Below are 25720 nucleotides of genomic sequence, written 5' to 3'. Positions count from 1 at the left end.
CGGTAACCTTAGCTGCAGGCAAAGCGAAAAGACAGCTCGTCATATTTTATGCAAATGAATTACAAGCGGCAAACAGTTTATGGACAACCCAAATTATGCTCAGAACAATATGACATGCGTCCAGCAAGCGACATTCACAGACTGGACATGAAACAAGATTGTTGGACAATCCCATGAGACTGCAGTGTTTTTCGAAGATTTGGAAGAAATGGCCAAGTCAGACGGCTCCAAGGAATGATAATAATATTTTTTTAGTGACATGCAGAAACATGTAAGTATTGAATTTGTCAAAAAAACAGCAGCCAATTACCTCAAAAAAAGAACTAATACTCTTCCAAGAAGTGAAATCCACCTTTTTACAGGTACTTCCTAAGATATTGTTTGAATACTTTCAGCCGAAAGTTTATTAAACACAGTGGGTGACCTATACAAAAATAGTGCTTGAAAATAGTATCTACATATAAGTCATTCTTCTGTCTTGTATTAATAGTGTGAATTTACTTATTAGTTTCGAAAGAGTTCGAATTACAAAATACAAAAACACACACTTCGAATATGTATCTCTGTATCTGTATGTAGATAGTAGGGAGGATGAGTGTAGGCCCACAGCACTTAGGCCACATGTGACCCATTGTACATCCTCCAGAGGAGTTGTCCTCCTAGGTCATCGTCCATCCTGTCCTTTCCAGGAAGGTGGACAGGTCACTAGGAGACATCTCCTTTATATCGGCAGGTGTAGGCCAAGACTCGACGAACACACACTCTCTTATTGAGAATAACTCCGGGCAGGACATGCCTGACAGTCTCATCTTCCTGTTCGCACATCCTACATAGAGGTGTGTCCACTAGCCCCATATTATGGAGGTGTTTCCTTAGTTGACAGTGGACAGTCAGAAATCCTACTATTAGGCGTAGATTTTTCCTGGTCATCGCCATATATTTCTTCGGCGCCAGCTTCCGAGGGTCGCCCAGGGTGATCCTGACAAGATTGCATCGTTTGATTCCATCCCATCTCTTAATGGATTGAGCATGGGTGTGACGTTTGGCTATATAGTTCCGCAATTGTCGAAGTTATTAGGCCGTAGGTTCAAATATGTACAAACACGGCATGCAATGTTAAAACTTGATAAGTTTTAGAAATTTTCTACAACTAGAAGTACTAGAGACGCTAGCGATACAGTTGATCAATTTTTTCTGCGATATGAACACATAATCAAAACAACTGGATGACCCCCCCCAAAACATATTTCGAATCTTAGTCGGAATTCGACCTGTGTACCTATAATATGACATTATGAGTTGTTTTTCCGTAAAAACTAATCTCATGTTTCTGAATAGATCAACTGAATGACTTAAGTTTCGAAATTACTGACTCACGGTGTTTCCTCCAGTAAAAACAAAAAACTTACACATGATACAGTCTCCAAAACGAAAGTAAGAATAAAAATGTGATGAACAATTCATTCAATAATTTGTATGACTGCTTTTCAACAAACGCTCGTTAAAGAAAACATGAAGAACTATACCTAAATACTAGAATTTATTTATACAGAGTGTTTCCCAACTACGGTACGAAACTTCATCTAAAAAAAGAACGCCACTAACTTTTTCATCGCTTGTGTTTTCTTCATATCAAGCTTCGTTTTTGAGAAAAAAAATCAGTTCTAAAAACTATCCATGGACACCATAAAATAAAAACCAAAGGTAAATAATGAACAATTTCGACCTTAAAGTAATTGAGCAAAATGTCCACCTTCTGATAAAATACACGATTGCAATCGATTTGTCATTGATTGTCTGACACGTTCAAAAATACCAGGAGTATTCCTCATGACACTACACTTGTCAATTATTCGATTCCTCAAGTCATTCACATTCAGTACAGGAGTTTTGTAAACAAGAGCCTTCAGATGACCCCATAAATAGAACTCTAAAGGATTCATATCAGGACTGCGAGCTGGACAATTTTGAGGTTCTGCACGTCCAATCCAGCGATTAGAGTGGTTGATATCGAGATGCTAACGAGCTAGAACACTAGAATGAGCTGGAGCCCCGTCGTGCATAAACCACTTGTTGCTTCTCACAAGTAGCGGCACTTCTAACAAAATGGGTAAATGATCTCGCAAAAAGTCCGTGTAGGATTCACCTATTATTCTTGCTGGTGGAAAAATGGGCCAATTAGATTTTCCGATATTGTTCGCTGGTGGTGCCCAGCACTGAGACTCCACTGGACCCAATAATTTCGATCTAGTTAGGGCTAAATAAGCGCCTTATTACTTCAAACAACTGTAGCAAATTTGAACCAAATCGGTGTAAGGATATTTCATAAATACCGTTTTCCAACGTCCTGTATCTCAGAAACAAAACAACTGCGGACATATGTTCATGAAAACCTATTTTTCTCAAAACGACCTAATGAATCATCCTCTGAAGTCTCGTACCTTACTTAGAAAACACAGTGTATAACGTGACAGACCTCTACTTTTTTGTAAATCGAAATGGGGGTTTTGGTGTCTTGGATAATATCGTATACCTACCTAGGTATTTCACAAGATTTTGCCAGCAAAAAATATTCCGTTGACGTGAGTAGATATGTTATCGTACTTAAGACTTTCTATCTACAGAACAAACTAATCCTCTGATCTCTAACGGATGGTAATGCAATATCGATGTACTACAAATCAATTGACCTAATAAGAAAACCTACATATATGTTTCAAGTTGCCCTGTATGTCTCACCATCGGTTACGTCTTTGGCATTATTTTTTGAGACGCACGACTTCCCACAACATAAAAATAAATAGTTCACTACCAAACAACGTGTCTCTCGCGGGCAGGTACTACCGTTGTGTGCGACTTTTGACTTTCATTCTTGTGTGAAGTTTACAGCTGTGCTGGTGTTACTCGCAGCTCTATCATTAAAATCGCCAGATTGCCATGGCAGCAGGTGAAAATTGAACCGCGGTCGGCCTTTTGAATTGTTAAATGTGTTCGTCGAAAAGTGAAAATGACGAAAATGTGTTCAGTGAAATTCGCCCTTCACAGGTATAGTTTTAGTGTTTCAGTGCTAGTTTTTTTTGGACTTGTCCACCGGAACGTTTGTCAAGGTGAGCATGCAATATCCAGCGAATGTCGAATGATCAACTAGTGACCTTTCGAAATTAAAATTCGTATCGACAGGTGAAAATACAGAAAATAAATGGTTGGGTGTTACAGTACGTCTGTAGGTTCTTGCAATATTTCTTTTTGAAATAAATATTCCAACTGACACAATAAAAGTGATCTCTCGGTTGAACGGTTATTGTGTGAGAGGCTTGCCAGAAAGTATAAAAACTTTTCTGTAACAAATTGTGGTGTGGTAATGATTGATTGAATATCTTTTGCGTAGACGCAAAAAATTTACAGTCTTGGAATTTTTATAGAAATAAGATTTCCTGTCAGAATCAAAGAGTCTATGATACGTTTATCTCGATGGAGTTCATATATAGAATAGCAAATTCATACTAGAGAAAATTCCCTAATAAAGTCAATATTGATGTTACTAAAGTAAGTGTGTACTTGAATACTGGCTATAAATCGAATTATCTACAAGAACAATTCGTTCAAGCCAGTCTCAAGGTACCTACACTGTAGGTTGATGGACTGATCTATCATAAAACAACTACTCCCCTGGCTAATACCACGAATGGCGCTAGATTATATCCGACAGGTGTCAGTGCAAGATTCTCCACTGGAATTATTCCTGCTATACTGTTGGCGATACAACTGCCGGAATCAATTTTCAGTAATTGGAACAAACTTGCAGACCGGTTTCGGGTTGTTTGGCCACTCGATAGTGCAAAGTAGTTGTCGCAGATAGTTCATTTTCTGAATTTGTTAAACTTTTTTTGTACACATTGTATTTTCTCTAACAAGAATTGTCAAGTTACTGTCATTGATATATGATTGATAGAGGAAAGTCTCCTAATATGGGGTTGTTTTTTTCAAAACACCATAATTAAAAAATGGAGGTAGTTTGAAGTATCATTTCCATATTTCATGTTTCGTTAGATATCTGTTTTAAAAAAATCTGTTTTAAAATCTGTTTTTCCGTTAACCAGCTGTCACACCCCTACGAACGACAACCCTCAGAAGTCGAAACTTGTGCGAGCTAAGGATTAACGAGGTCTTACCTTTTAACGTGTGATTCCTATACTATCAAACATTTAATAAGAAGAAACGTGTTTTTTGAAAAAGCAGATGAAAATATGCAAAATTAAAAAAAAGTGTACTACCCCATATTGGGGGCATATGATATCCTAATATGGGGTACACTATGTTCGCAATATGGGGTACCCAATTTAATATGTAAAATTTCACATTAAGTAAAATTATTTGTTTTTTTTTTGAGAAATATTTATTTATGGAAATGCAAAAAGGATATCTAATGAAAAGTTTCGTCCCTCATGAACATAAAAAAATTCTCATCTAGAAATAACATACAACAAATTATTTGGAAATGCAAAAGTCACAAATATACGGATTTCTTTCACAATTAGCACATTCAACATGAGCCCATTTGAAGCAGCTTTGACACATTACCCATTCTTCGCCACTGACATCTTCGGAGTACGGATTTCCGCAAAAAATAAAAAATGGCATATTCTTCAAAGTTTTATACCTGCTAGTAATCTGAATCTCGATATTCGAGTTCAGAAGCCGAATCTGAAGAAGAACTCCAGGATGTTTGTTTGCTTTTTCTTCAGCAACTGACTGTTTCTTTTTCTTTGGGTATGTTGGATATCAGCGCTCTGCTGATGTAATTGCACCAATTGGTTTTTTTCCTTTTCTCCCAAAACTTTAATATGCTTGTGTTGGACTATGGTTAGGCCAGTTTCATCACAGTTGAAGATCCTGGCTGGACTTTGATTTATTTTTTCGAAAAGTGGATCATACAAATCAAAAAATGCTGCAACATTTTCTCTGGTAAATGATTTAATGCGCGCATATGATATTCCTTGTGGCGTTGTCAATGACAATTCTTTGTGTCTTGTAATAAAAAAAGAAAACCATTTCTTCTCAGCACTTTCTTTTGCTACGCTTAATGGATTTTTTATATTATTAGCCTTGCATAAGCTGTATGCCAATCTGCACACGTCTTTTCGAGTAATTCAAAAAAAAAATGTTTCCATTTCTGAGGAGTCATTTGCGAGCATTGACTCCATTTCTTATGGAAAGACTATCCTTCTTCCTAACGAAGAATTCACAATGTCTTCAGGCGCTTCCTCCATCTTTACGTACCTTTCTGAGGTCATTTGAGGTATATTAGGTGCGTCTGCGCACTCTTCTTGTAGCTCATTTTGCCTTGCCGAACAGCTAAAATTTCTAAAATCATTTGTTCCTTGTTCCAAACTTCTCGTTTTTTAGGCATCTGAAAGAAAATACTTTAGTTTTATACGGAAAGGTACACAGTCCCCTAATATGGGGTACCCCATATTGGGAATTGATAGGTACCCCATATTACGAACAAATTAGATTTTTGAAAGGGGAATGTTTTTGAAAAAACTGTGACGTTTTCTTGGAAAACCAAAACCATTTCCATAAACTACGCCAAATTCTGTATTGAATGATATTATTAAGTTTTCAAAAACTTACCTTTAAGTTTCCTTAAATATCTAAAATGGAACAGTTACCAGAAATTTTTATTCATTCACAAAATTAACATAACCTAAACCGTCGAAACGCAACACGAGTTTGCTCCAAAACGTGAATGGGCGCTTCCTAGGAAGTCGGTGGTTAGTTTTTAATGTTCACAATAGGTGTCGGAACAAGTACTTGCTTAAAATTGAACTACCCCATATTAGGCACTACCTCCATATTAGGTGACTTTCCTCTAAGTCAATTGTATCGAACTTTCTTTTGAATATATTTGAGTTTATTAAATACTTTAATAGTTTCCGATCTATATTTCGTCCTACATTCGACTTATTTAGTCACCGGGTGGGTGAATTTCGAATATTCAACATTTGGCGACCGTGACAGGACACCGACTATGGAGAAGGTAGTGAAGGTACTAGCAGTGCAGCGAAGAACGTTTGACCAGGTTTTCAATGATATTTTAAACTTATTCGGCCAAGAAAACACTTACAAGATTGCCATATTCAGCAAAATCAATATTCTGGAACAGAAAATCCAGGTCCAGATGGATTTGCATAGACAGTGGATTTTTCATTAGACGATGAAGGTGCTTTGAACAAAGAAATATCTACGGCTGATGAATACTCTGACAAGTATTTCAAAGTCAAACTTCTAGCTGAAAATCTTTCAAACAAGAACATTATTGCTGCCTCTCTTTCTCAAGGCTCTGGTCCACTGGTTCTTAACCGGTGGTCCGCGGACCACTGGTGGTCCCTGGAAGCATCCCAAGCGCGGAGCCATCCTAATAAATATGTTAGATAAGTCGACATGATACAATACGACAATGTTTGAAGAAGAGTTACTTTTTTCTCAAAAACTTTAAACGACGGACGTCGCAAGGTGCAGATGTTATGGATGTAATAAGTCAATATATGGAAAATCATGGACTTATGTGAGAACAGCTTACGGGGTTTTGTACGGACGATATTCCCGCTATGCTTAGTTCTCGCTCTAGTTTTAGAGCATTGACAAAAACCAAAAATCCGTTTGCAATTAGGACGCACTGCGTTATTCATCGTCGAGCACCAGCTGCCAAGACGCTTCCAGAATGCTTTGCTTTGACGATGAAAATAGCTATAAAGTAATAAATTTTATTGAAAAGAATGCACTCAATACTCGTCTCTTCAAACAATTGTGTTCTGATATGAACTCTGAACATGAAACTTTGCTTTTCCACAAGGAAGTGCTTTTGGCTTTGAATCAAATTATCTACAAGAATAATTGATTCAGGCCAGTCTCAACTCACCTGCACTGTAGGTTAATGTACTGACACCTATCAGAAAACAACTACTCCCTTGGCTTATACCACGAATGGCGTTGAATTATATCCGACCGGTCTGGAAGTGTATTCCAATAATTGAAAATCATTTCCGGCAGTTGTATTGCCAACATCATATGCACTTAAAAATTCAGTGAATTATAAATTCAGTGAAGAACCCTGCACTGACACCTGTCGGATATAATACAACGCCTTTCGTGGTATTAGCCAGAGGAGTAGTTGTTTTCTGATAGGTGTCAGTCCATTGAACTACAGTGTAGGCGAATTGAGGCCTGCCTAAACGACTTGTTTTTGTAGATAATTGGGTCGATATTGATGTCATGGAAAGCATCTGAAATGAAAATATTGGACATGATGGAGATGAAAACGAAATCATCCAGTGACAGATTTATATTAGATTGTGAATTTTAATGAATACCAAAATCTTTCAGCCTCTGAAACAGTGTTTCTCAACCTGTGGACCCCTGGGGGAAATAAAACAAAGATTAATGTTTAAATTGACATGAAATTTACTTTAATCGAAAGATACACTTCTGGCATTATATCTTAAATATGACTTCTGGCATATGACCTTCACGAGTGGCTCGGACTTAATCTAATCTGGAGGTCCTATTTTCGATTACTTTTTCCAATTTTTGTGGCCGTATATCAGCAAAAGTTTTTTATTTTTGCAAAAAATAAGTTATTTGCACGAAATTCGCTATTCGGGGTTTTTTGACGTGGAAAATCATAATTTCTAACTGATTTTCATGTAACATCTAGGGGGCACTGCGTACGCTGTCATTATTTATTTCAAATTGCCCTAACTTTTTTGACATTAAACTTTTACTTAGTTTTTGTAATGTTCACAGAAACTTCACTTAGCGCCCTAGAAGCTAAATAATATGCATCGATATAGAAAATTGTAAATATCTCGAAAACGATCACCTCTAGCGTTGTTGAGGCATTGTCCCTATTTCACTTGGGAAAGATGTATGAATTAGTACCAAAAGTTTACTGTCAAAATAGTTAGGGCAATCTGAAATGAATAATGACAGCATACGCAGCGCCCTCTAGATGTTACATGAAAATTAATACGAAATAATGATTTCCAATTTCCCCGAGTACCAAATTTCGTGCAAATAACTTATTTTTTGCAAAAATTATTTTAAGAAACCATCAAATAAATTCAATGTCAACACCCTGTTTATCCAAAATGAAGCATTTCCGGTCACAAATTCATAAGGGCCTGTTTTTTACAATGTCTCATAAATACGTCGTTTGAATATTTCAACGTACTTATGTTACACCCTGTATTTCTATTTTCCCAGCAGCGTGTCTCTAATGAACCATTTCCATATCTTTTATCATTTTCGAGATATCCATGTTAAATATCGTTGTCTTGAAATTACTGTTTGCTGGATTATAATTTCAGGCAATAATAAGGTGGGTAATTATTTCAGAATTGGTTTCAAGGCAAAATAGAATTCTCATGATGTTTTTGATGATCAACTTATATCGGTCGAATGATTATAACTGTACATCTACTCCCCTCTACTGGTTATCAGTTACGTAATAGGTCAGAAATAGTATACCCATGATAACTTTTCTGTAGTGGGCAGAAAATATGTATGGTTTTCCTTTTTGCGATACATCACTTGGAGGTGAATATCAATCCAATTCGGCAGAGCTGATTGAGTCATCGAAACACAGAAGGAACGAGAAAAAACTGTGAAAAAATACAAGTGACTGTTTAAAATCAGATCAGCGACTAACTATATGAAATGACCAAGTTGTTTTTCGTTTTAAGTTGGATATGCTTACATTCAAGAACAACAAAAGAGCCGTCTCATGGAATGTGACGCAGAGTAATTTACGAGTTGAGTTGCGGTAAAAAATAGTTATAAACAATTAAGTCGAATAAAAAAATATTATTGAATGAAACTGGCCGATACTTGATGAAAATTGTATGATATTCACTTTAAAGGGTTTTACAGAAACCACGACAAGTGTTTCGCTATCCAATAGCTTCCTCAAGCGTAAACTAAAAGTTACTTCTAAATTACAACTATTTCATACTCTAACAAATTACCTACTTGTATGCCTAGTTTCTAATATTTCAAATTTTCTACACAACAAAGGTGTAAATACTGCTTTCAAAACCAACAACAACTTAGGCATGCACATCATGAATAATAAAGATAAAAGTTCAGTTTCAGAAAAATCTGTAGTGTATAAATTGTCATGTGGGGCATGTCAGATGTTTCATATAGGTCAAACTGAAAGAATGTTCAAAACCCGCATCAAGGAACACAAAAAAGTTTCCAGAATGGAAAAATAAAGTCCATATATGCCACTCATTCGATCATATAGGGACAAGAGTTCAACCATGAATTCAAGCCCCTCCATTTCCGGAAGAAAGAATTGAAACTGTTGGGGAGTATGGAAATAAACAAATTCAAAAAGTCTCAATATCTTATGGACGATCAAACTGAATTGTATAATTCACCATTATTGAAACTGTTCATTTTCAGGTAAAAATAATTAGGTATATTATCCGTACTTTCGAAAAATTATTCATCGAGAAAAGAACAGAAAATTATCAAAAGATTGAAAGAAAAGGAGTGTTTTTATTTAAAACCGGACAAAGGTAACAAAGTGGTGATTTTGGATTAAGAAGATTATTTTGAGAGAGTCGACATCTTAATTAAAAATGGTCCATATCAGAAATTACCACGAAATCCATTATCCAAGATGACCGCTAACGTAAAAGCCACATTGAAAAAATGCAAGATACTGATCACACCGATTTTAAACACGAGGCTACAACTTTCAAATCACACAGTACCAAAGATATATTGTTTACCAAAAATACACAAACCTGGAAAATCGATGCGACCAATAGTCTCAGCAATTATTTCGCCTTCATATAATATCGCTAAATGGTTGAGAAAAGAATTTGAAAATCTCCCGATCTGCCCAACCGATGCGAGTGTTAAAAACTCACAAGAATTTATAGAGAAAATAAAAGATATTAAATGAGGAGAAGGCGAATTATTGGTATCGTTCGATGTGAGTTCCTTATTTCCAAGCGTCCCAATATCACAAGCTCTATAGTGTTTGAGGGATCTTCTGAAATCGAACAGCAAATGAAGCTGTTGAAGAATACATTCAACTCACCAAGCTTTGTATGGATCAAAATTGTTTTCAATATAATGGCTCATATTATGAACAGCGTGAAGAAACGGCTATGGGTAACCAATTGTCTCCATTTATAGCGAACCTATTCATGGGTAGGTTTGAGACGGAAGCTGGAAAAGAACTCAGTTACTTCCCTAGGTTCTGGATCAGATATGTTGATGACATATTCGCTGTAGTGGATTCAAGGATAACCAGAATTGAGAATGTCCTTTCAGCACTAAACAAGAGTATAGAATTCACATATGAAGTAGAAAAAGAACGAAAGTTGCCGTTTTTAGATGTATTGGTCATAAGGAACGAACAGAACGAAATAGAATTTGACATTTACAGGAAAGACACGGGCATTTTCAGATATATTCCCAATGACTCGAATCATTGTCCACAACACAAAATGGCGGCACTGCAATTTCTGGTACACAGGTTAATAACTTTTCCTTTAAAGAAAGATAAGTACGATTATGAAAAGAGAGTGATTCGGTATGTAGCTGAAGCAAACGGTTCTAACCCAGATATAGTTGACAAGAGAATTTGAAAATGCAAGTTTAGGGAAGCACTTCGTAAATCTTCGACTTTTCAAAAAAAAGAGGGTATTAACAAGTTTATAGTAATCCCATATGAACCCCAATACACGAGAGGGCTTCAACAGATATTCGAAAAAGTAAATATGAAAGTTGCATATGAAACTTCTTATAAACTGCAACAGCTTCTTGGTAATCCAAAAGATAGACTAGAAAGGTCGGGGATTTACGAAATCAGTTGTCAAGATTGCAACAGCAAATACATCGGCCAGAGCCGACGAACGATTAAAACCCGCATCAAGGAGCATTGTGCACACATGAAATACGGAAGGATAGAAAAATCCAGTGTCGCCCAACATGCTCTAGACAAGGACCACAGAATTGGTGAAAACAATCTGAAACTGATCAAGCATGTGCATGACACCAGGCTACTCGATGCATGTGAGAGTCTAGAAATAGCAAAATGTAAGAACAGCATGAATGGCGATAAGGGACCCATCTCGTTTAGCCCGTTTTTTAATCTTCTGTTAGGAAGAGAATAATTACTAAGAACTTGCAAGTAGTTAATTACAGAGAAATTCCATATTAGACTTCAGGTATACAACCTCAGGTAACAAATTTTAGTATATAAAGATTAACCAGACTAGACTAGGTATCAATTTTCTTCTCCTGAGGATGCTAACTTTGTTGGCGAAACGCGCGTCGATTGCAAAAATATCAGTTTGGTGTTAGGGCAATTGATCTCAAAAAAAAAGTTATTCAAACAACAGTAATAAAAAATTTGAAAAATCAAATGCAATATTAGAAAAACAATTCAATGCTCTATTAATTTTTTCAATTTCTCAACATCTTTGTTTGAAAATGAATAAAAAATAATTTTTTTCCATTTTTTCCATCAAGTATCTTCTTTAAAATGAGAGTGGAGGAGAAATAAGTTTTTCAAAAAAAATATTTTTGATTTCCACTTCTTTTGTAATGTCATTCAAAATGGTGCTGAGGAGGTGATGATAAGACAGGTGTTTTGTTCTGAAACTTCGAAGTACACCGTTGAGGGTCACAGTGTTCCATGTGAGTGAAATTTCATATCGATACTTCACTTTCATATTATATTGTGTCTCAGATTAGTATTAGTTTCAAAGCCATAACAAATGGTTGAATTACAACCTGGAATAAATTGATTTTCATATGATTCAATGTTCATATGAAAGTAGTTGTTTCGAAAGGTCGATTTCTTCCACTATTTGAAAGTAATTTTCCAACTCTTTTCTATGAAGATAGTGAAGTATAATTCAATGTTATTGGTGTTTGGATAGTTTCTTCGAAAAGGCTCTTTTTCAGTTTGTATCTGAAAGTAATTTCTATGCAAGATCGACGTGTGTGAAGACGTGAACGTTTTTTTTCAATAAATTTTCTGGTTTTCAAGGATCTTTTTCCAAATTTCGAATATTTATTTCTTGTTGAGATATTTGCAAAAAACAAACACCTTAATTTTTGTTTAACTAGGTTATTTATTACTTTCAAATTATTTGTTAGCATAACTAGGCTCGAATTGTGGATTATTCTTCGTGAAATTACGAATTGAATGATATCTCAGTCGTATTTTACGATGAAGGTGATAATAGGTGACAAGGGAGATTGGAGCCTGAAATGATATCAAAATTTGGTCGAAGCCTAAACCACCATCGTACTTATGCCTTGCTTGGATTCTGTTATCAGATTCCAAAGTGGTTTTGCTAGTTTAACAGAAGATGTAGCAGATTTAACCTAAAATTTAGTTGAATTATTCAAAAAAATTAGTTGAGTATTTTAAATGAAAACTCTGTTCTGTACTGTAATTTATGTTGACTTACACTATAATACAATAATAATACAAGTCATTCACTAAATATACAAGTAGAGTTTGAATATAACTATTACTAAAAGTAAATGGTGGTAAATGAATACGAAGCGCCCAAAAGAAGGTTTCCCTTGTGTAGTTTATCGAATTATATATAAGTATATTCATGTACAATAAAGATACAAGTTTGCATATAAACAAGAATCTGATTGAACAGTAACTAAAATATATTTCCATAAATATTCACAATATACTTCCAACAAAAGTAGAAATCAGTTTCACACGATTCAATTAAACTAATTAACACATTATTTGAACAAACGATATTGGTACCTCATTTAGAAGAATTCAAGCGGTGTGAATATTTCTGTATTGTATGCGTCTCGTCTATGTGGTTGTAGGTCAAGCGAGAACATACTCGGCAGCGCTATTTCATCAGTCTACTAATTCAATAATGCGCAAGTGTTATATCCTCAGAATAGTCCAAGGAATAGTCTCTCAAATATTTGCTGCAAGTTTAATAAATACCCTGTATATCAAACAATATGTTCATGCACAGTTTTCTCTAATATGTATCCGAAAGTAGCAAAGAAATGGGGAATTATATTCAGAGTGGTTGAATCAGTCAACCAACGTATGGTTTGACAATTTGATAGAGGTTATTTTACTCTAAGTATGTCAATATGTGAATTTCCATAAAGGTGTATCCAGTGCCTCGTAATTGAATTTCAAAAACTCATTACAATGAAAGTTTGTAGAAACCAAACTGATCTGCTTCACAACTCCACACAATCTGAGTCAATCTCAATTCGTGTGAAGAGGATTTCATAAAAAAATCCTTCATTTCACATAAATATCACATGGCTCACGTCATATTTGGTAAAAATTCAAATTCAAAATGGCACTTGGATAGTTATTTGTTTGCCTCAAGGTTTGCACCACCACCTTGCGGCAATAATCTCCTCGAATGGAGGCTTGCATGGGATCCTCTTGATTGAACTGGAATGATATATGATGAGGGTTTAACTCAATACACTTCGAATCACACTTTCAAAAAACTTTTTCATGTGAAGAATAAATTTCGCGAGAAAGTTCTTCCAATTGAGTATTTTTCTACAGCGATTTGCATACAACGTAAATCCCGGATTTTCTGCCAGGCACCGGTCTCAGATTGTTTTATATATTTTCTTACAGTACTCGTTCATCTCCATGAAAACACAAGCTCTTCTGTGAAGAAAAACGTGCTATTAGGTGATAACTTTTTTAAATATTATTTTAATTTTGATCCTAATTTTCAACTCATGTGGGTTCTTCGTTTATCTCTTTTTCCAGATTGTTGAAGGTGAATGGCTCGGAAAAAGCATCAATAAATAATTAATATATTCTAATAACAGTACTTGAAATGTATATCATTTTCATTGATTGAAAGTTTAATTGAATATAAGGAAGAACTATGACTAGATGAATCGACTGAAAATATAATTGAAATGCCTATCAAAGTTTCACTGTGGCCATTCTTAAGCAGCGAGCGTGTGAAATTTTCTGTAAGCTATTGTCAATCAAGTGGAAATTGCAATTAGTTGATCACACGGGAACTAATAATTAACGACACACTACAGCACATTCTTGATTGAATCTTTCGTGGAAATGGTCTGAAATGGTAGTAAAACCGGGGTAGATGAACTAATTTCAGCAGAAATAACTATTTCTATTATTTTTTATTCATTACAAGACACAGTTTTCTTCGTATCACTATTTTTCGGGTTTGTAGGCCGTCGGTTTTCGAGATTTCATCCTGACGTTTCGGTAGCGCGTGGCTAGCTTCTTCAAAGGTTTATATATCCTGAATAATCTCCGATGACTGCTAGTTTGTTCCAGTCTTCATAATATGGGAGCCCAAGCGGGGATTTCGGGATTTACTAAAGCGCGGCAGATTAATATACAGGGGGATACCTTGTACCCGGTTAAGTACCTCCACCAAATATGAGCCCCATATATGAGGCCGCCCGTGAAGGATGAAGGATCAGATTAGTAAAAAAAAATTTATCGTCAGAAATTCTCAAGCATGTCACATTAAGGTAGGGTGAGTTAATTACATGCTAAAAAGTGTATATTCCACTAATCTGACAATTTGAGAGTAACGTAAAGAAAGACGAGGGCAGCAAAGTTGTAAAAAAATAACGTCATTTCGACATTCTTGAGCGTAGCTAATTTTTTTGTTATTTTGAAAGAAATAATTCAAGGATGACGAAAATATATAATCTGACGATTTTCGCAACCTGAAATAATTCAAATTCGTCGATAAAGTTCAATGCGTACAGCTGTGTGATACCTATATTTCCCTCTCCGAGTTTCTATTCCTCATTCACTTTTTCTCTATCTCTTAATCTCTCACTCCATCCTCACTCTGAATTCTGTTGCCATGACGCCATCACAGCTGATCACAGAGACTCGTTCATGATAAAGATGATGATTAATTGATCAATCGATTTAAAAAAATTAAACTTTTCGAGCATTTTTTTACTTATTTTCTTATAAATACAAGTATTCTACTTAAAAAAAATACACTTATTTATTTGCATGGTAAAGATGAACCATATATATCTTAATCTGACGCGCTTGAGTATTTCAAAATGACGAATTTTTTTTGCACACTATAATAATGGCCGCTAGTTTGCGTCAGATGGAAATCGTCAGATTATTGAATGGGAGCTTTTTTTTGTTGCACTCAACACCCATTCAAAAAATCTGACGCGCTCGATTAAATTTTTTTTCTTTTAATTTTTAACCCTTACGTACAACCACCCACATTATGCAAACGATCAGATTAACATACGAACATTATTAAAAATACGTAGGACATTGATGCTATCAATATCTGACGCGCTCGAGTATGTCCATGCAACAGTATTTTTTACATATTCAAAAATCTATAGCCGCTTTCCCCACCTATGAAAAGATATATATTATATAACATTTTTTTCTTCTTATCATCTAAGCTTTGCAACCTAATATGTCTCTATGACGCTCGAGTAAATTCCCATTTTCCATCGTGGGCTCCCATACTATCAGGTTTCATTCGATTGCCATGCTCCAGGGGTAGTTTCAGCAAGGCATTATCCCTCTCCGCTAGCTGGCCCCGTGTATGATGGATCCGTTCTCGTAGATAGGCTCTTTCACTTCTCGAATAGATCCGATTTGGCTGAGCTGATTTGAAAGACCATTTCAGTTTCAAGAAAGCTGGTATGATGTTGAAGTCCCAACAGCAGCATTGATATGTTAACGTTTCCAGTAAATGTGCTTTACGTTTCCTACCTTCATCAAGTTGCAGTTTTCTTGAATTTACCATCCAGTATTGGCAGTCACAGAGGTGAATACTCACTGTACCCAGCAATTATGAGATGCTCTCTTGAACCTCTCAGAAGGGCTAATCCAGGGCGAAAAGTACATCGCTGGAATGTGGATGTGGACTGTCTCCTGGAATAATATCTACGACAGCCACAATGGACTGCAAGGTGCAATATTTCCACCTCAATGACCCTAGCAACATATGGAGCCATTTGTAACTCGGCTATAGTTTTCGACACATAAAAGAACTCTTTCGTCTCTATCTTGGATGACTAATCGTTCGATCGTAAGCGTTTACACACCTGACCAGAGGGAATCTGTTTTCTCTCCAGGTGCAGATTCTGCTGCTGTTGCTGCTCAAGAACTCGGTTCCAAACAGATTCATAAGATATCCTGCTCTTGATCAGCAGGTGGCTAAATTTCTTCCTAGCTGCACCATCTAGCCTTCGAAGTATGTGAACGGGCTCAGGAGTTGGAGAACTGAGAAGCTGTCGCTTGCAAAGGAGGATGCTGCAAGCAGCTTCATCGGACCAGAATCTGTCATTGGCATCACTTTAGGCTTTGCCAAACAAAGATTGAACACCTGGATGGCAAAAGGATGTATGGACTTGTGGTAAAATCTTCCAGGATTGGCTCACTCCAAGGCGTTTATTCACCCTTCGAAGCTTGATACCAAACAATAGGGATGAAATACGATATCTAACAGGCCTTCTCACAGGTCGCTGTCATTTGAATCATCATATGCAGAGACTCGGACTGTCGGTAGACAGCGTGTGTCATCTCTGTTTGTGCCTGCTCCGCTGGGGACCAAATCAGGATTTTAGGAGCTCGGCAGAAAGACCGGACCTGAAAGAACACTCACCATATGAACTAATCGGCTCCGTTAAGAAGCTGGGTTTATTTGGTGGAGTGTGAATAGATATGAGATACAATAAATCCTTCCGGGTTGCGATGGAGGGTCGAATAGACTCACTCACTTTGTATCTAACCTAACCTAAAGTGAGAAGCTGTCGCTCTTGATATTATGTTACAGGAAGGTCAGCTGGAGTCTTTTTGTCTAAGTTCAATCACCTCTTCAGACTTAGGGATGGATTCTTTGGTTACTTTAGGATCCATAAGTGTCCACACGAGTAACTAAAGAAAGGGGGTCCATCAAGAAAGAGCCCCATTTTATCAGAACCCTGCCCAGTATCTCGAGGGTCCGTTAGAGACACTGCAAAGCTCAGAGCATTACATCTTCCCAGTACCATATATAGCGGTACTACAATAACCGAATTTGCTCATTCGCACAAATGCAGAAAGCAACAATCGGTAGTTCGCCTAAAATATATACTGGACGATTAAAAAGTTATTTAATTATATGGAAGAAATACAAACGGGACTGACCCAGAACAGTATTCAAAGATATGTTATTTCTATATATGTAAATCGTTTTCAAAATTGTTACCATGTTGAGTGCATGGAGTGAATAAAAATGATACAAAAATGATATACATAATAATACACATATACATAAACATATATACACACAAATACCTATCAAGTCTGTGTAGCAAGAATATTTTTTTTCAAGATGTAGGAAAACTTTGAAAATGAAAAAGAGAGAGTAATTTGACATCGTATTGTATGATATGTTGCACCTATGCATTGGAGAGTTCAAAAAACAGTTTGTTTAAGATTGTTCGTATCCGAATGGATGCTGATGCCTTTTTTATTGATATAGCCTATGAATATATTCTGTACTCTTTCAAGTTTATTTATGTAAATGTCTTATCCAGGGTTCCATATCACAGAACCATAACTCAGAATACTATTGACGTATGACATATAGAGAGTACGGAGAATCTGTATATTTTTAAATTCCCAACAAGTTCTCATTATGAAATCTAACATTTTCTGAGTCGTTTTAGAAGCGTAGAATATATGTTAATCGAAAAGCATTTTAGAATCAAACTTGGTTAATTAATGAGTTGAACACAAAAACCCATGCATCGGTTTTCTCTAAGAAGATAAATGTCTTCGAATCGGATATAACTGAGGTCATTACAGATCACATTTATCAGTGTAACTCTCAAAATCCAACGGGACAATCGGCTTTTCAAAGAATATAAGAAAGTTTTGGTTGGGCCAAAAATCCGATGGTTCATAGGTTTCAAAAGTTGAGCAGAGATACGCCAGTAACTATACTGTATGTAATTCTTAGATAACACGAATACCTGAGGAAGTCTTCAAAGAGAAAAGACCAAATTCTTTCATCAAAATTGAAATTATACCAGATGCAGGACGTCACATCAATGCTGACCAATCACTGCTATTCAATAAAGCTGTCTGCGAAACATGTAAACAATCTGATATCTCCGGATACGACATTGAAACTGAAATAACTGAGGGAGAAGAAAAAGAAGTGGAGGAAGAAACAAGAGAAACTTTCAGAAACAAAATGGATCCAATATGTGAACAGAATCTGCATAACTTACAACTTGGTAATAATGAAATATGATAAGAGTGATATCATAGACTTGCCAAGCTTTAATTTTCACAGTGATTTGTTCACTTCTCAGTATTATTTTAATTTCAGGGTAATATGATGCTTGGATTGAATATTTAACTAGACAGGTCAGACAATTCCGCTTTCTACTTCGATAATATTGTTGGGGGTTAAAATGGAACAACATGTCTTGCCACAATCATGCCGCTGGAATTGCAAACACTGTTCTGAATCAGAAAACTATATACACCTCAGCAACTTTTGACGATTTATAGAGCTCAGAAATGACCTTCTTTGGAGTATTGTTCTCATGTATGGAGTTCTGCCCCCAAACATACCCTGAAGTTGCTGGATTACATCCAGAAAAGAGTCATCCGCCTGATTGGAGACGCGAAAATCACGTGCAACCTTGAAAGCCTGGAACATCGAAGAAAGGTTGAAGATATGTCTCTCTTGTATAAATACTTTCACGGGAGGTGTTCAAGTGACTTGGCACATTTGATTCCACCGAAAGCGGTACATATCAAAAATACGTGACGGACTGTGGCTGGTCATCGTATTGAGGTTCAACTCAGTACACCTCAAACTTCACTGTTTAAGAACTCTTTCATCTGGAAACCTGCATTTATGTGGAATAAACTTCCTGAGAACGTTTTTCCAAATTAATTTGATCTCCAGCGATTCAAATCCAATATGAATCGTTACTTACCAGAAAACTATAGACCATTGTCTCTTATATCAGTGTTTGCGAAACTATTTGGGTATTGTATGTTACAGAGGTTAGCCTCCTTCATTGTGAGATTTAATCTGATACTAGATGAACAACATGGATTCAGAAAGTCCAAATGAATCACAACAGCAATAACAGAAACATATGCAGGGTGTAACTGAATAAGTGTAAAACATTTAAGGAGGTGATTCCTCATCGAAAAATATATAGGATCTTTCATATGAAGAAACTTCATTGGAGTTGTACATTGTACATTCGTACAAACTTAATGCATATCAGCCATTTCCTCATTTGTGTATGCCATTTCCATAACAAGTGAATTATTAAAGTAACAAATGAAGAACAGAACAACACACAATTAGTATTAATTCAATTTCGAAAATTCACAAACTGAGCGTCATACCAATTTAATTGTTACTATCGCTAATAGCGACCTACTAGATAGATTAGTTTCTCATTTTCGCATTTATGACGATGTATCTCTGTAGTTGTTTGTTTTAAATGATAAACAAATAATAAGACAAAAAGTTACATTGGAAATAAATGTTAGTGGTTGCGTTTTACACCCCTTACAACCATGGGGTAAACCAAATAAATTACTGGTTGAGTGTCTTTTTGGTAGTACATAACGTCAGGTTAATGTCAATATTGTAACTTTTTCAGTGCTTGTGGAAAAAATGTTATACAAATTTCATGTACCCCCTTTAAGGAGCTGTATCTTAACAAGGTATGCAAGATCCTATCTTTTTTTCGATGAGGAATCACCTCCTCAAATGTTTTACACTTATTTACACCCTGTATACACCCTGTATAGACATATTAAAGGAATTGGAAGTCCTATTGGAATATACTGCGATCTGGGCAAAACGTTTGATTGTGTTCCACTCGATCGATTGTTAGAAAACCTTTGGACTTATGGGATCAGAGGAAATACATATCAATGATTTCGGTCTTATCTTGATGGTAGAAAACAATATGTACATATATCTCACATTAAAGATGATGTACAAAACAGCATACACTGCTCAGATTTGATATCGATAAATGTAGAGGTACCGCAGGGACGTGTCATTGCACCTATATTGTTCTCTTTATATATAGCAGATATTGTCAAATATTCAGATGAATACAAACTAACACTTTACGCAGATGATCTGTCGATCCTAGTAGTAAGGGACTCCTTAGAAGCCATCCAACAAAACTGTAACGATTTCATGACAAGAATTATTCTTTGGTTTTCAACAAACAAATTATATGTCGATACTGGTTAAACAAACTTTTCAATATTTCAAAAGGGGATTGAAAACATAGAAATTAAAATGGGAGAATTTTATTCCAGCTAACTGGATACTTTTGTATCTGACTTGGTTTTACTTTTCGACTTGGTCAAGACATTGGTTTTGTTTAATATGATGAAATGATAAGATAATTTTTTCCTACCGTCAACAACAACTTTTTATTTACAAATCTACTTCTCAATTGTCTTCTTTACAGGGTTAAACAGAAAAATTGACACAAACATACAATAAAATTAAATGAACAAGAATAAAAATAACAAATGTTTCAAATTAAACTTCCGCAGGAACACTCCCTCCTAGTGATGAAATCTTATTCATCACTATTATTCATGTTTATCAATATCTAGAAGACAAAGTTTGGTAACAGGTCTTCTGTATGTACCAATATTTGTTTTTACATCGACCACTCGTACATTGCCATCTGAACCTGGATATGTTGCAGTAACTACACCTTTGGGCCAAGTATTTCTCAAGAATTGGCTGTCGACTATAATCACCATGTCTCCAAAACCTTGATTTTTCTTGTGGGTTGATGTGCACCATTTTGTTCTTCTGGTTAATACCGGCAAATATTCTTTGATCCAACGTCACCAGAAATGATCAGCGAGCAATTGAGATTTTCGCCATTGTTTCCTTGTGAACAAGTCATTTTCTTCAAACTTTCCTACAACTTGTGCTACACTTGAAGTACCCAATAAAAAATGGTCTGGTGTTAAAGCTTCAGCATCTGAATGGTCCAATGATACATGGATAAGGGGGCGGCTGATCCTCGTGGTATCTTCTCCTTCGAAAAGTTCCGTAGAGTTATTTTAATTGACTTGATGAGTCTTTACCAACTGCCTCCCATGTGTGGAGCAGAGGGTGGAATAAAGTAAAACTCTATATTGTTAGTGGTCAGTTCAAAAGTGATTTTATTTGGATCCAAATCTTCAAGAGACTCTCTCAGTTCTTTATCGGCACCTCCTAAACTTTTCCTATTATCAGACATTATTTTTTTAGGATACCCTCTTCGTCCGATGAGTCTTCTTATTGCCGTTATAGCTGAGTCGGTACTTAATGATTCAGCAATTTCCAGATGGAATGCACGAGTACTCATGCAGGTGAAAAATGCCCTATATCTCTTCTCTCGTCGGTGACCAACTGACACCTGCATTGGTCCAAAGTAGTCCATACCTACTATGGTGAAAGGTCTGACAAAAGAAGTCAAACGAGAATTGGGTAGGGGGGCCATTTCTGGAATTGCTGGCTGAGCTCTTTCGTTTTGGCTTCTTACGGCTGACCTAATATTGAGAATCCAATATCGTTGTCGAAGCTCGTTCACTACATACTCTTGGCCATTATGCGCTGCTTTGCAGTGTAATGAAAAATTAGCAACTTGGTGAAATAGTTTTTGGGGTCTAGAATAATTGGAAATTTGGTGTCTGTACCTAAATCGTTAGAGTATACTACTCTGCTTTTCAACCTCAAAACTCCTTCAGCATCTAAAATCGGCGAATGTTTATATATTCTGCCAGATGAATCAACGATTCTTCCGTTTCGTAGTGAATTAATTTCTTCTGATAAATCTTCGATTTGAACACATTTCAGCCAAATTGTTTCTGCGGTATTTCTTCTCCGAAGGTTGAAGTTCTGCATTGTTCGATGATTTATAGACAAATCTCAACATCCAAGCTGTTGTTCGAAGTAAATTTAACCATGACGAAAATCTTTTCATGTCTGGTAAAGGCTGTTTTAGATCTGAACTGATTTGCTTGGTGACACCAACAAAATTTTTCTTCACTTCTGATGTATCATTCAATAATATATTTTAATTTACTTACTCTATTCTCAAAATTGTCAGTTTCAAATGTGAAATGTCAACCTATATGCAATTTGTGACGTGTTTTATAATACTTTCACTGTAATCTGTAAAACCAATGAATAAATTGAATTGAATCGAATTTTCCTGTAGTGCTTGTGTTTTGTCCTTAAAAAAAACAGTGAATAAAAATAACAATGTTGAGGCTTATCATAGATTTTAATATCTTAGAACTCATTGCTTCATATAAAATTGTTATGGTATATGGATTATTGGGTTGTTTATCGAAATATCCTTCAAGACGAAAATATAAGTTCCAAAAAATATTTCTAGAATTCGGTTTTGGGTTCAACTGATATGAAAACTGAAAGAAATGTGTCCACCTTTTGAGGAGAAACGTACCCGCCACTTTCAAGTCGTTCGGTAATATCTAATTGTATTCGTAACAATATGTACCTACTTACTAATGAAATTCGCGTACAACATACAATCCTCACATGACTAATGGAGAGCTGAGTAGTAGGTCAAACAACGAACCCATCGTATGAATTCCTTTATTTTTAAAACGACTCGGTAGAGGTCAATCCAAGGAAACCACTCAAAGGCGTATTTGCAGTTATGAGTTATAATTGTTCATATTCACTAACATACTATAATGTTTCCTTTGGTAATCTTTCAAGGTCGACAATTGCATCTCATTAGTCGGAAAAAGTTGTTCTTTATCGTGTGGCGTGTTGGAAAGGTTGTCGAACAGCAAATTTTCACTTTTTCAGATGATTACCGAGGTGAATACCTGTATAATCACATGAAAGGAAAATGAAGGCACAAAAACTCTGAAACATTTTCTATAGTTTGTTCCGTTATGTAGGTAGGTATTTTCTCTTGGTACGAGAAGAGTTCGAATAAGATAATGACATGTAAATGATATAAAAACAGAACGTGATGGAATACTTATTGGTTTTAATGAGGATAATTTAGTTTGTTTATTTCGTTCTTAAGAGTTATTGGAGAGAGCATCGCTTCAATCTAATCATTTTCTGATCTGAATACCATTATAAGTTATCATGTGTTCCAATTCAGATGATAATTCGAGCGTTGAAAGTATGATGAAAAAATAAAACGTATATACCTACTTATACGAGTAGCAGAATATACAGTGTGTGAAAGCCAAATGAAATAAATTTAATATTTCGGTTACTGTACATATTTTGAAAAATCCCGAAACACGTCAAATGTAAATTATAATTTTACATTCTTCAACGTAAAAATGCCACCCCTACCTTCAACCCCCTTCGAATGACAGGTACAACCCCCAATTTTTTAAATGGGAAGTATGAGTTTGTGGTATATCGTTTGGAAGGTCTCTTCATTCTCTGTTCAAATATGTTATTGCTTTCAAGTTTATTGCAGCATTTAAGATAAAATAAATTAAAATCATATGGCTACCGAAATTCGATAAAATACACTCAAAAACTAAAATGTAATGCCAAACGTAATGAAATGTGAAATACGAAAAAAAACTATGGATGTTGACGAAGTAGATGTTCAAAATGTTCACCGCGAACGTCTGGGCAACCTCCTAATCTCAAATAAAACTATGTTCTGACATTATTTAACATATCAGGCGTGCCCGACATAATCGCAAGCGTTATTCGTTCTTTCAAGTCATTCAAATCTGAAGGTTTAGTTTTGTACACACTGCTTTTTACATATCTCCATAAAAAGAAATCTAATGATGAAAGATCAGGTGATCCCGCTGGCCATCCAATCGATCCTCGCCTCCCTATCCACCGATTGGGAAATGTTGTATCGAGGTATTGCCAGACACATTAACTTGGTAGTGCTCCATCCTGCTGGAACCATATCGTATTCACTGGAACTTGAGGGTTTCCTGGATCAGTATATGAATTTGCTAAACTTGGAATTACCTCATTTCAAAGTAGTGTCAAATAATTATCACCATTCAAGTTGCCTTCAATGAAAAAGGGACCAACGATATAGTTTCCTACAATCCCTGCCCAAACATGAACCTTTTGAGGGTACTGCGTGTGTTCTTCTCTCATCCAGTGAGGATTTTCCTTTGGCCAGTAACGGCAATTTTGCCGATTAGCATGACTGTTAAGAGACAAAGTACACTGATCAGAAAACATAATGTCTTCTAATTGGATGATATTGTTTTCCAACATGTCCATCATTTGCCCACAAAAATAAGTTGTTTTTTCAGAATCGTCTTCCATGAACTCCATGAGTGGGTATCATTTTATAAGGATGCATTTTTTTTTAATATGTTTACTATAGATGTATGGCTAACATTCAATATAGTGGATGCCTGTCTACTCAATGTATGTGGGTTTTTCTCAACTCAAGCATCACATATAATTCGAGTTCATCATTCATTACATTGGCAGCTGCTCTTTTAATCTGCTCCACATGACCAAGCTCGCGAAACTGATTCATTATTTTGATTATTGTCCTTAAGATATGGGCGGTAAATTAGGAAATTTCTAATAAAATAGGGGAGCTACTTCCTGTTGTGTTCGAGTTTTATCTTCATGACCAATCATTTGTAAAACTGTTATTTTATGCATTTCCGTTAATCTAACCATTTATCAGACTTGAAGTTAACGAACTTTAAACTTAAATTAAAATACTGACAACTAATACTGTAACATATAAAACAAGTTGACAAGGCGTTTTAAACTACCGTTGCCATAAAAATTATCTACAGTTTTTTAAAGAATACCATCTGAAAAGAACATTGCTATGGTTGTTGCTTACTTTCTTATCATCAATACTTCAACATGATATATGTTTTGCGTATATTGTAATGAATTTTGAGTGTATTTTATCGAATTTCGGTAACGACATGATTTTAATCCATTTTATCTTAATTGTTGCAATAAATTCAAAAGCGACAACATTTTTGGATAGAGAATGGAGAGACCTTTCAAACGATATATCACAAGCTTATACTTCCCATTTGAAAAATTGGGGGTTGTACCTGTCATTCGACGGGGATTGAAGGTAGGGGTAGCATATTTTCATTGAAGTATGTCAAATTAAAATTTAAATTTGACGTGTCTCGGAATTTTGTTAAAATATGTACCGTAACCGAAATAATGAATTTATTCCATTTGGCTTTCATATACTGTATAGGGTATAGCATGATAACCGTCGGTTTGCCGTGTCTTGGAAAATAATAGGATTCATATCCTGATAACTGTGAAATATAGGTTTTTCCATATGGTTCATCGTATGAAAATGACGGCGTAACAGATACAGATAATTTATTCATCATTAAAGTTTTTTACACAATCGTACAAAACTTATCAGACTAGTCAAAACATATTATAGTATTACAACTTATAAAAACATTATAGAGCTCACAAGAAAATATGAAAAACTCACAGAATGTGCATCAAACAGTGAGGTACTCCTCTATTGTATAAAAAGTATTTTCATTAAGGTAATTGAATAATGTTGTTTTGAAGGTATTAAAATTTTTTATCTCACCAAAGATCCTATTGAAACGGTTATAACATAGAATTCCTTGGTATTTTGGAGAATT

The 25720-nt window shown here is 35.6% G+C and overlaps 1 protein-coding gene across 1 annotated transcript in view; it reads left to right on the top strand.

Annotated features, from left to right (window-relative positions):
• Positions 1 to 2834: 2834 nt before the first annotated feature.
• fw (CUB and Sushi multiple domains furrowed) overlaps positions 2835 to 25720 on the top strand; it is a 117764-nt gene continuing 94878 nt past the window's right edge. The window contains exon 1 of the mRNA XM_074178231.1: positions 2835 to 3107. Within this exon, the coding sequence (XP_074034332.1) occupies positions 3008 to 3107 (100 nt within the window). The 5' untranslated portion in view covers positions 2835 to 3007. The remainder of the gene's footprint in view (positions 3108 to 25720) is intronic.

The sequence above is a fragment of the Leptinotarsa decemlineata genome, unplaced genomic scaffold (assembly GCF_025532065.1).
Source record: "Leptinotarsa decemlineata unplaced genomic scaffold, Ldec_3_MD MMD2_tig00003736_RagTag_RagTag, whole genome shotgun sequence".
Classification (NCBI taxonomy): domain Eukaryota; kingdom Metazoa; phylum Arthropoda; class Insecta; order Coleoptera; family Chrysomelidae; genus Leptinotarsa; species Leptinotarsa decemlineata.
The sequence above is the reverse complement of the archived record's forward strand: the minus strand, read 5'-3'. Positions and strand labels throughout refer to the sequence as shown.